Source organism: Apis mellifera, linkage group LG2, assembly GCF_003254395.2.
Source record: "Apis mellifera strain DH4 linkage group LG2, Amel_HAv3.1, whole genome shotgun sequence".
NCBI lineage: Eukaryota > Metazoa > Arthropoda > Insecta > Hymenoptera > Apidae > Apis > Apis mellifera.
Genome location: NC_037639.1, coordinates 8,656,874 through 8,669,763, shown reverse-complemented (window position 1 = coordinate 8,669,763; position 12,890 = coordinate 8,656,874). Strand labels below are relative to the sequence as shown.

General features: G+C 44.9%; 1 protein-coding gene across 1 annotated transcript; it reads right to left on the bottom strand.

Annotated features, from left to right (window-relative positions):
• Positions 1-9,303: 9,303 nt before the first annotated feature.
• Positions 9,304-11,147, bottom strand: LOC408702 (SAGA-associated factor 29). The gene is made up of 2 exons (XM_392238.7): positions 10,925-11,147; positions 9,304-10,404 (listed from the first exon to the last, which is right to left on the bottom strand). The coding sequence occupies exon 2, from the start codon at positions 10,324-10,326 to the stop codon at positions 9,445-9,447; it is 882 nt and encodes a 293-aa protein (XP_392238.1). The 5' UTR covers positions 10,327-10,404; positions 10,925-11,147; the 3' UTR covers positions 9,304-9,444.
• Between the last annotated feature and the right edge of the window lie 1,743 nt (positions 11,148-12,890).

Below are 12,890 nucleotides of genomic sequence, written 5' to 3'. Positions count from 1 at the left end.
CGATAGGGTATCGGAGTTTGCGTTTCGTTCGCGCCTTCCACCGCGCAATTCGTTGCACATTTCGTGCGAGGCGGAAATATTTGTGATAGTCGATAGCCGTAACTTTTCCATAATTAAACGTGTTTTTATTCAAATGATAGAATATCTTTTTTTCGGCAAAAACGATTTAAATTATTATTTCGAAGGATAATGATCGAAACATCGTGGATAATTGATCAAAGGCTGACGATTGAAAGAGATACGAAATCTCGTTTAATCTCGGTAATTAATTTTTGGCTAACATCGTATCGCGTAATGGAGCCTTGGAAAATTGGTCGGCTCGTTTAACCAGGTAATCCTCTAATCACCGGCAACGATATATTTCGACGATAGAATCTGTACACGACGCACCCCTCGCGTTTATTTCCTCATCGTCCCCCTCTTTGATTTCATCGCAATGGCCGCAATGCAACCCCCCCCCCTCGACACCCAACTTACAGGATGTTGAAATCCATCCGCTCCCCTATTCGTTACACCTACCCCTCGCGAAACCTTCCACCCTCGTCGAAAGGTGTTGAAGTTATCGATTTCCCGTGACTTTCATTTAAATCACGATTTGCGAGTTTGCTTGGAACGAGTTTCCTTTCCAGAACGAGAGAGAGAGAGATTGAAAAAAAGGAATCTTTTGATTTTCCTGAAACGAACGGGGAAATAAAAAGTTGTTTCGTAGCGTAGAATTAATCCGTCGAACGGCACCCGATCGGGGGGAACAAAATGAAGAACGGCTTCAGAAAGTCATCGAGAACACTTTGAAAATTCGGGTAGAAGGGAGTAGAACGGGAAGTGTACTCGTCTAACAAAGGGTAAACAAACGGGTCAAGCTTTTAATCTGAAAATTCGAAGCGCGAGCTATTTCAATTTGTAGCTCCGACGAGTTGGCCGAGCACAGGGAAAATACTTTCTTAAATAACATCGCGCACCTCCGAGATTCTCCAACGCGGAAAAAGACGAGGGGTGAGGGAGGAGGAGAGAAGGACTCCTTTAGCTTATGCGGCATTAAAGCTTAAATCTCTCGGTTCTCCATTTGCGCGCTCGGATGCGCTTAATCTTTCTCGCGTGTCGCCTCGTTGGCTGGACATCAAGAATCACAGGCTTGCGCTTAGCGAATAAACATTTCAAGCTTAATCGCATCTTAAATTCTCTATTAGGGGGGCGAACGTTTTCCTGCGATTATCTCTTTGTACGTCGGATTTCTTTTTTTCTTTATTAAATTCTACGATTACCGGGAATTTTTCTATAAAAAATTCAATTCCGAGATTCTATGCACTTGATTCTTTTTTTCCTTTTCAATGAAAGATTAATCGTCGAGTTGAGAATGATGGATCGATGGCCAAGATTTTTCACGGATCAAATAGTTCTTGGATTAATTTATAGAAAGGAGATGCAATCGCAAGCAATTGTCTAGTCGCGCTAGACGACTATTCCGCGGCGGGCCAAGTTCGCTCACCGTTCACCAGCGATCATTTCCTCTAAAATCACTCCTACCGATTACCCTGGACCATTGTCCACGTTTCTAAGGAGTCTTCTCCTCGGGTTCCAATTACTTTCATGGATAGTGTCCAACGGTACTAGAAAGAGTAGATGTAACGGGTTTCCCTTTAACGGTAATATTTCTTTTCTACTGTGTTTTCGCATAGAAATCCGGATGCCAATCACGTTTATTGCCGCGCGGACAACGGAACGAACAATTTGGAACGACTTTATTACAGAATAATTTAAATCGGGAAAGGCAATACGACCATTCCAACGTTAATACACGTTTACAACCGTCGAACAACGTCGAATTTCTGAAGACGATCTGGCTTAGGATTATCCCGACGCGAAACGGACTATAGTATCCCTAGTACACCTAGGAATTTCTCGAACAATTTGGCCGGAGCGAACCGCCAGCCTCTGATTTGCGATGGATAGAGACGATCCTATCGGTAGGATAAGACCGTCCAACGCAGATAGTTGAGGAAGGGTGAGAAACGTTGGTAAGTAAGGAGCGCGAGAAGAAGGGGTGGCGCGAGAAGACGAAACGGAAAGGGATGGAAGGAAGAAGGGGAGGAGGAGGAGAGGCAGTCAAGAGTCGACAATTTGCCATCGAGTTTGCGAGCGACTTCCCGCCAGCCCGAAGCCTCGTCTCTCCTAGACGATGCGGAACAGAAACTACCTGGGTTAATCTATGTGAGAACCTAAGCAGCTGCCTTTGGGTGGAAGGAAGGAAGGAAGCCTGTCCTTCCCTTATTCCGTTCCAGAGTCGAGGAGAAACAACGGGCTTACCGTTGCCCTGGCTTTCTTAGACGCCCTGGCGGCGGCCTCTCGATTACAGTTACACGGAATGCCAGGTGTTTGTGTATTATTACCGCGAGCAATTTGCCTCGAAATCGATATCACTGTTTCGCGGGATCCCGCGAACGGGGGCACGCCAAAGGGAAGGGGAGGTGGCACGGGGTTTGCTTGTTTACCCACCCTCTGGCTAATGCGCGCGACGACGGGAAGCTGGCAACAGCCATGCATTAATTTAATAATCAAGCGCTAATTATGCCTTTGTTGATCGTACACGTAGGTAGGTACAAAGGATTGGAAAATGTTGTTGTTCTCTTGAGACGGCGAAAGAGAAACATGTAACGTGTAATATTTGTTTCCAAAGTAATGAAGGGGAGGTTAGAAAGAGAGAGAGAGAGTCGATGTCGAAGTTGATGAAGACAGAAACAATTTTCCGTGGAAACAAATAGTTTGTTCTTTCCGCGTATTTATCGCGTGATCGAGCCGATACTGTGCTTTATGATAAATTCATGAACAACCCTTCGATGCAGCTAAGACAAAGTTTCTTGAAGAATGGTTCAAGTTTCGAGCGCGGCGTGTATATTATGCACAAACGTTCGCAACAAATTATGTCCCGGAAACTGACTTCTTCACTCGCGTATATTCACTCGGAACGAAACTTTGTCGGAATTAATGAATCGTAGCGGTTATTATCTTCGTCGAGTATGCCCGCCTCGATAAGATAATGTCCGACGCGACAAACATGCCGAGACACGTACGAGACAAAATTTAATTAAACGAGAGTATAACGCTTTTTAAAATTATCCCAAAATTTAAATTAAAGTTTAATCTTCTTAGTGCAGTGTAATAGTAAATCATAGGCGATAGATTCTCTCTTCTTAGAAGAGAAGCAATAATCGACCACATCATTTATTTATCATCCCCGCGTCCACAATCAACGCAGTCCCGCAAAATTGATCAATCTCGTTTCCGTTCTGTTCCAGGTAAGTGTCCACGCAGCACCATTCCGCCGATAAAATTTCCTGGCGTCCTGCGGCGCGAACTCGGCGTGACAGCCGGCCAGACGAAGATGAAGGACGCGGTTGCCGAAAGAGAGTGGCACGACTCGCGGCCAAATTGGACGCTGGAATGACGAATCGCCGCTCTGCCCGTACGCGAAATTCAATTAGGCCGGGTTCAACGGTTAGCCCCGCGGTCTGCCTTCGAACGAGCCCCGCGAGACTGCGAGACGAGCGGCCTGGCCGGTCAATTTCGATCTCGGATCGATGTCGCGGCCGATCGACCCTGCAACATCGTCCACTCGTTTTTCCACCCGAGGTATCTCCATACTCCACGAACCCTTGAAATATTGACAATCACGCTCCTACGGCGTGTAAAGGATTAACCGGATGATGCACGACGAGGTGGATCGTTCTGAGGGCGTCCCGTGGAAAAAAAATTGCCAGTTGGAACGTCGCCGCTTTTTTTTTTTCACAGCGTTTTTTTTCGCGCTGCAGTAGGCAAAAAGTTAAGCGTCAGGATTTCTTCGTTCAAGATTCGTGTTTAATTCTTTGTTTGCTCTTCGCATCGATGATTGATCGATATTGACACGTTTCCCCCAAGGTGTTGAAAAATTGGAGGGATGGAAAAGGCGGTTGATTTCCGGTCAAAGTTCTGCGTTATTCCGAGCATTGTGCGTATATATATATCTGGTCAGTGAAAACAATCGCGTTCATTGTTCCCTTCGTATTTGAAAAATGTTGATGACGCGAGCATTCTTTCCTTCTGTTATTTCTCTTCTGCCAAGAACGAGTATCTGACGTGTATTTCATTTAGAGGATTTCTTCCGTAAAGTTCGCCTTGATAATTTGGCGATAGCATAATAGATGTAATCCACCACGTTCATTCATCACTGTCTCAAACGTAAATAACAAATTGTGGGATAATAATGGATACGATATGACGTTGTATAAAGTTTTGGTGGTAAAACTTGGGAATAGTAGCTGCAACATTATCTAGGAGAAGAAAACCTAGCTATTACATTGACGATTGAGCTTAACGACGGTGGGATAGAACACATAATAGCTAAGAGTTAGAAACGAAAGACATTTCCACTTTGGCGCGAGACGAAGTTACACGGTTGATAAAGCGCTCGACATTTTATCGCCAAAGTTCCAAGTTCAAGTTTCTAGGCTACGAAATCTTACGCGGAATTTCGCGTATCGGTTAACCTTGTTTCTTCTTACGTATTCGATCGAAGTTTCTTGGAGAATGAAGATGCAGACAAACATTCGCCCCTGGCGTCGTCGAACACGTATTTTATCTCACGTTGCTGCCAACGAAGATCTCGTTACGTACCGATTTCAAAAAGTCACGTACGAGTTAAAATGAATTGTCCATCCGGAATGGGACAAATGAATGAAGTTGAAGCGAGGATATGATAACGTTTACTTTACGAGGCGTCGAAATTAATTTTCCAACCAGCGATTCACTCGAAGAAAGATGATCTCGATGAATCTAATTTAAATTATTTTCATTTATGTCACACGCTTTTGAATTATCCTTTGAATAATCGAACGAATATAATCAAAGAAAAGCAATTGGCCAGACTTTCATATTCGCAACTTCTACTTCGCGATATATTGCGTTTAGAAATTCGCATAAACGGGAACTGTGCAACTATTCCTCGAGAGGAGCCCTGCAGAACGAGAGAGGATACAGCGATGGACGACACGATTGGGACGTCGTACAGCCGGCGCCGCAGTTGGCCCACGCGCGACACCGAGCTAATTATTATAATCCCCACGACAACGACGCCGCATTAAAAACTAATATCCCTGATGGGAGGTCGGAATTAATCATCCGCCGCGCAACTAGACGTATCCAGTGACCCACTGAGACCGTGGACACGGTCCAGAAATAAGTAACTTCGCGAAAGGCCATCGGTCTCTGAAACGACCCCCACGGCCGGCCGACTTGTGAATCGAAACGTGGCGAGTTTGTTGACCTGGAAAAGGTATGCGCGGCCGGCGGTGATTAATGGCGAACACCCGCGATATTATCGTCCGATGGATTTTTATTTATCCCCGCCGCGGCCGATGCACTTTTCAATCGCGAGAGGAACTCTTCCTCTCCTCTCGCTCCCAGAGATAACAACGCGCGCCCGTGACACTTTTGGCAAACAGCGTGCTCGTTCTTAAACCGCGTATTATCGTGTGTGTATATATATACATTCTGCCAGACAGATATAAATTATTCTCACACGATACCTCGATATTAACCGGTTCAATTTTAAATGATGGACGAAATTGGACGAAATTCGCCTTCGCGTCTCGCTCGATGAAATATTTTTATCACATCGAAAAAAAGTTCAATCAAGATATTTAATTCATACTTTCGAATGGCGAAATTTCAAATTTTCCAGCTTTTCGATCGAAAGATAATACAATATGCCCGGTAATAAAATAAAGTATGCACGAACTCGGCAACCGTTTAAAATTGCTTTTTCGAAAAAATAAAATGTCCATTGAGGAATTCTTTTTTCCCCTTCCACTCTTTTAATATTATCGTGAATTTTGTATATCATCGCGACACGGTCCAAATGGTTAAATTTCCACATCGAATCGTTGTTGCAGCGACCACGGAAATAGCAAGCGTGGCGACGTTGTCCGCCGAGATTAAAATTCCTTCGGCGAGAAAGTCGTAAAAAGCGTACGCTAATTTCCGGGAGACGTGTATGTACGATCGCGCCGCGACGCGAGATAACGATCGCGATAACCGATTATACGTCTGAATTATGAAGCAAGTTTCAAACTGCCCCGCCTTCATTGGCAAATGCAATTAATTAACGAGAAACCGCCCCGCTTATGAATTATTCGCCCTCTCGATGGCTCTTCGTCCCACTCTCTCTCTTCTTCTCTCCTTCCTTTGGTTCCCGTGTTCGGAAAACGCCCAATGTCGAACGAGAGATCGAAACTATTGAAAGAAATACGAAGCAACTAATTCTTATTCTTATTCTCCAATGTGGAAAACAATTTTTCTCCACAGAAAAGTAAACCTTATTACTCACGTTGTAACGTCGCATTCAATTATTCCGTGATACCCAGAACACGGAATGTTCGACGTTGCATTAGCGGAGGCAATCGAATTACCAACTCCGTGCCTCCACCGAGACCTATTAACCTAAAACCAGTCCCTTTCGTTAACCGTAAGATTTCATACGAGTTATCGATTGGTCGCGATTAAGAGCTAGGTAAGGGATTAATAATCTACGTGCAGATATCACAGTTTTCTCACAGTTGGAAACTGTCCCGTCCCACGTGAACCAACGATACTCGCTCGAGCGGAGAGCAATTAGATCGATGCCTCGAGATGTGACCCTTATTTATTCAAGGAAGTTCGCTCGGATCCGCTCCAACATCTGATCCTCTCCGCGATACCGCGTCGCTCGACCAAACGGAATGGGATTCGTCGAGGCGAATTTAAAAATCGCCTATCGTCTCGTCTAAAGTGTCGCCGGCTATCGAGGAGGAGGAAAAAGGACGCGCGGTGGTTTCCTCGAGGATTTCCAAGGGGAATTGCAATAGTGGATAACTTTTCGATCCGATCTAGTAGCCTGTTCAGAAATTTATTCCACGTTTAAAAGCTCAAGGTGTTCGAGATTGCGGATAACGGCTATTGTTTTTCACTTTTTTCGTTCTCGGCCGATAGATCCACGGGAACAACGATGATGTTTCGCGCGGTTCAAAGGCCAAAAGTTATTAACATCTAGATTTTTCTTGGCCAGAACTCATTACACGTCCTGCAAGAATCCCGACAGTTTTCGACGTCGGGATTGGATTAGACGTTGACAGCTCGTTACCCAGCCTTATCGACCTTCTCCTCCGTGTCCATTGTACGGGCTTGTATTAATTAAGAAAAAAAAGAAAGGGGAAAGAAAAAATGAAAATCTACGGGCTGTCCGACGCACGGACACATCGTATAATCCCTTTTCCGCGTTCTCCTTTCCTGGAATACCAGTGGGAAGGGGAGGGGAGAGCTCAACTAACGGCGGCCTGGCTCATCGGTTTCCGATCTTCTCTTCTCGATACCCGCTTCGTTCTTAAAAACGAACTCTCCTTTTCCTCCGTTTTACGAGATCAAAGCAATTGCACGAATTTCTTTTCTTTCTTCTTTCTCGCGAACGTTTCATTCGACGCGAAATAATTTTCCCTCCCTTCGTTAACGGAAGTGGTCGCGTCAGAACACGTCAAACCCCGGAACATTATCCCCCCCTCCCGTCCCTGGCTCGGGAAAACGGACGAAGCCGCAAAGGTGACACCTCGACGGGGTCGCATCTGGCCGCCAATTTATCGAAAGGAAGACTAATGATGGCCGGGAGCGAATGGCGGAACCGGCTCGGGCGGCGAACCGCAGTGACAGATACCAGGGTCGGTGGGATCGATCGTTTCGAAGCGAAATAAAATATTCTCTAGCGGTGCGCGGCCGGTAATTACGAAGTGGCGAAAGAAAAATACCGCGCGCCATTATTGGAGGAGCGGGTCGGGATCGGTTCGAGAACATCGAGGGTTGGGGCGTGAAATGGCGGCGAGGGAGCTGGTGGAGAAAAGAGAGGAAAAGTAAGAAGGGCGAAAACCGGCTGGAAGAGGAATTACCCGAGATAACTGAGAACGTGGAACGAATGAAAGGAAGGGAGGAAGAAAGCGTGTGTTGGAAGCGCGGGGGTGGAAAGGAAGGCTTGCTTGCGTGCCTTGGTGCAAGTTCGTTTTAGCTTCCGGTCGCTCGCATGCTTCGAATCCACTTGTATCAGGGCTAGGTAGGCAGCCGCAGAAGGAACTCGTGGCTCGTGGACGTTCGATTAGCTCGACTTTCCTTCGAGATAGGGACAGGAACGTGTGCGTACACGTGGCCGACGTTGTGCAAGTCGTTCAGAATTCGCCCATGTCGCCGAAGCTAATCGCGATGGTTGAATTAATTCCGCGACTGAAAATGGCTTCACACGTCGCCGGTTCCCGTTACTTCGAAGAGGTTAGGTAGTATCGCGCTTTCGAAATGGCTATCTTTGGCTATCGTCTGATAATAAATTTGCACACGTGCTTGTTCATTTCATTTTTCGATTATTGCTCCTGGAACGATGCAACGATTGGTAATCATTTTCACAACTTTATATTTTTATGATCGTATGTATACATACGCTTACATTCCCTCTCATCCTTAACGAGAATGCTTTATCGAAAAGGAATCGTGGATTCGGGAAATTTCAAGGAAGAAATCCGGCAGAATACGTGTCGACGCGACGAAGCCGCTTTTTTATGATACTTCGAGCAGGACTAGTTAAGTTAAATAATGAATGAAGATCGGGCCGGTCAGTCTGCTAGGGGTTGGAACCGGGTATCGAGCCACTTTGATGTCTGGCGGCAGCCACCGATTATGGAATCAATTATTGCACGCCACTCTCTTTCGTTCTGCGTCCCTTTTTCGATGGCGAACCAGGCGGCTCGCCTTTCAGTCTCGCGTCCAATTCAGCCCCCTCCTCCAAAATCCTGCGGCCCACCAAAAATCTCTCTCTCTTTCTCTCTCTGCTCTTGATCGCGTCAGTACGAAAAAAAAAGACTTATTCCGTACAGGAAGAAATTGCTCGAAAAGGAGGATCGAAAGGTCAGACCAGTCCAGGTTAAGATCCATCCGCGTGTACAAGAATGCCTATTATATAATCCACGCCAATTACCATCGGCGTAGCAAGAGTATCGCGGAAACGGGATCCCAACTCTCGTCGATACGTGCTTATTTCCTTCGATCGTGGCCCCAAGCTTAACGACAAACCATTGCATGATTTCGATGGTAAAAATATCGATACGCATGCAACAAAGGGATAATTACATCGAGAATAAAGTTACGGGACAACGACGGTTTCTGTTTAAGGAGTCAGTGGATGAACGATGAAGACGAGGATAGAGAGCGGACGTTCGCTTTGCTCGTTGCCCGAAACGATTGGCGATGACGACGATGGGCCGATTATATTATCGAAAATCGTTTTAACTTTATTATATAAGTAATCAGTGCAGTCTCTTGTACAAAAAACGAACATTTGTACTCATCGCTAGTGGTACAAACAATCGCCGGGTATATAATACTGACGCGAGAACAGATCGTCCGTTAACATTGGCTTTTGTTCTTCTTGCTCTCCTTGATAGAAATTACGTAACGCTGCGCGACATTCAATGGTGGGGAGTAACCGTCCGCGTACGTCGCGTCCTCGAACAAGACCTCGTATTCCTCGGTGGCCGTGGTAGGCAGCTGGTTCACCACCGCTTTGTAGAAGCAGGTCGTTTGAGGATACAACGCCATCACGATAGACCCTTTGGGGAAGAGAGCGTGGGGATCCGTTTCCGGATTGGCCCTCATCAATGGAAGAGGGACCACTCTTCGTCTCGACAACGTGTGCCTGTCCTTTTGTTCCTCGTCGATGTCGTCCACTTCGTATTTGTTGGTCGTCGGATTGAACTGCACCACTTCTGCCAAGATCCAGTTTTCCTCCTCCTCCGAGCCTTTGACCAGGGCTGCGACCATATCTCCCATTTTCGCGATGTACGTAGGCTCCGCCGGGATCGCCCCGCAAAGGGGGGGTGGTTTCGCCCCCGGTGTTTTGCCCACGTACAGAGGGAGCGTCTGCGCGGTGCTCAGCAGCATCTTCATCAACGCACCTCGGCGAATCGTTTCCTTGTTCCCCGCATTCCGTGCCTGTATTCGCCGCTCGTTCCTAATTGCTCGGATTTCGTTGATCTTTCCCAGAGCTTTGCGCAATATTTCTTCCTCCTGTTGGGAATCGCCTATTGCCGCGTTGTAGAGATTCTTCAACTTTTGCTGGTAATAGGGGGACACTTTGTCTTCGGGTGTCACCTTCTCGTAAGTCTTTATAATGTTGTTCAGATTGTGCTCGGAACGAACCCGTTGCGTTTCGATTTCGTGTACCAGATGGTATAAGTTCTTCAATCGTTCCTGTATCTGGCTGGCCGCAGCGTCCGCTGTGAACGGCATTTCGAATTATTTCGACCCAAAACAGTTACGCGCAACGTTTTTATTTATGTTTTCATTTTCTGCCTATGGATAGGTAATCTGTGAACGAAAATGCGTGGAACCGTTGTTATTTTGTGTTTAGTAATGAATACAGTTATAATATAAATTACGCATAATATTATTTACACACATAAAGTTATACGCATATAAATATTTCGTAATGTATCTCGAGAGATAGACTACCGAAGAGGTTAAATGAACGGTGAACGAAAAAGAAACGTAAAAAAATTTCCCGCTTTGGGAGGAGGTTTGAACTCGCGACGTTTATGGTTGAATCTCGACATAAAACGCGATGAGCTACAACACGACCATATGTCTGTCATGTTTTATCAATGAATACTCTAATTGTACGTTAGATGCATAACAAATTAGCTTATTGATAAATATTAGATTGAACAGATGTCACTATGAAATGATACTCAACGAGGGGAACTTACAAAAAAACGAACTAATTTCTTCGCGTAATCGATGGAGGAACCGGTCAAACAGCCAGGTTGATGGATCGATAAAAGCACGGTTGAAGTTGATCGTTAGGAAAAAATACAAACGAGTTACGTACCTCATTTCACACAAGAAAATCCGTTGTTCCAATTGGTCGAAGAAAACCGTTGAATACTCGCCTTTCTAACACGAAGTTACAGGCGGCACTAACCAACTCAACGTCGCACAATCGACTGCGGCCACGCTTCTGCGCCATACTGCTTCTCCCACCATCTACGTTTGCGATATAGCGTAGCGTCGTTGGCTAAGGCGGTGCTGCCACCTCCCGGCAAATGCTCCAACTATCCAAGTGGCAATAATTTTGTCCGTTTCAACGTATATAATCTCTATCCCGTTGAATTTCTCGTTAATGATTTATGAATTATATGAAATGTATTGTTAAGCTCGTACACGCGAAATTCCAGTTATAAAATGAAATATAAACGCGAATATAACGTGGGATTAACAATATGATTTTACAAATTGACAACACGAATAACTGTTATTCGTGATGCACGAAAACAAGGTGCTCGAAATAAATATAACATTATTGCAGATTTTCAGATATTCCAGCAAACGGAACCGAGAAATTGCAACGTTTCACGAATATTTCTGTTTACATGCACTTTCCTACAAATCCGTACAAAGGGGTCTGGGTAAAATCGTGCTACAATTTCATCTTCTATCCGTTGTAACATCAGGTACCTATCTCAAGAATATAAAGTGGATCTTTCGTTGTTTTCCAGCTGGGGAACTAGAATTGTTTGAAAATTTTAATAAAAAAAGCACGGATTTCTTATGAAAAATACAAACATTCGTAGAGATATTGCGTTCCTCCACCATTCTAAATTTAAGAAATTTCCATACGCGAATTTTTGACTTTCTTTAGTAAACTCAATTTCGTAAATTCAAATTTCGAATTTACATTTCCCTCATCTTCGATTTATATTAATATCTCTGCAAAATCGGATCGATGAACCATCCCAAAACTTCAATAACGAGAGCTATCGTTGCGATTGGGCCGCATATCTTCGACAAAAATAATCAATTTTAATATTTTATACACTCATAAATGCGTGGATTCGTGTAAATCATCGAGAAGCATCTCTATCGTTCTTGTCTCGCGGATGACGTACCGCCACGATCCCCGATCCGATCGTTACACATCAGAGGCGGCGTGCATCATCGCTAACGGCCTATAGCGACGCGTTTCGCGTCGTTCCTTCAGCGGAGAATCTCATGAACAGTGGCGCAAGAAAACGATCGCTGCGTTCCACCGTGACCGCACTATAAACGCAAGGTAGTCGAGTTCTTACGAACTCCGTGACCTATTCGCAATGAGATGCGTGTCACGCGTGCCGGTGGCGCGTACGTGGCCCTTACGCACGCACGTCAACCTGAAATCGTTGCCGATTCAACCTGTTCCCAAGCGGCGCGAACAATGCGTCGCGTGGATTCGAACTTTATTTCGTCAAATTTGCATTGCGAATTACGCGGATTCGTGGATCGTTGAACAAAGATCAGGAAAATAGATTCGCGGTTACAAATGGTGTATTAATAAATAAAGTAAAGTTGAATGGATTGGAAAAATTAGAGGGGATCGTTTTATTTTTACCGCAAAAGTTATAATAATTTAAATATAGAGACTTTTTTCCTCCCTCCCTCTCTCTCGTTTCTCTATTTTTGACACGGGTAAATGCAACGATTGATGCAAGCGTATTGTATTATAGCAGCTATAAGTATTCTTTCCCAGATAGTTGCAATAATGATTAGGTGACACGGCACGATACAGGACAAAAGGGCTATACATAGGGGCGATACGTTATTTATACCTGGTCGCTTCTATAGAACAGAAGCCATTGTTCGCTTCCGTACAAAAATAACACCGATCATTTTTGCCCACACGGTATTATTTAAAGTATTTTCAACGAAACGTGGCTGTGAAAAATAAAAGAGAGAGAGAGAAAAAAAAGAAAAAAAGGATCATAATCGTCCGATAAAAAATTCATTTGCGACGATGACTTTGACGCATGGAGTACGTTAAC

Excerpts from the sequence above, each read along its gene's own strand:
- LOC408702 (XM_392238.7), bottom strand. The coding sequence starts at position 10,326 with ATGCCGTTCACAGCGGACGCTGCGGCCAGCCAGATACAGGAACGATTG.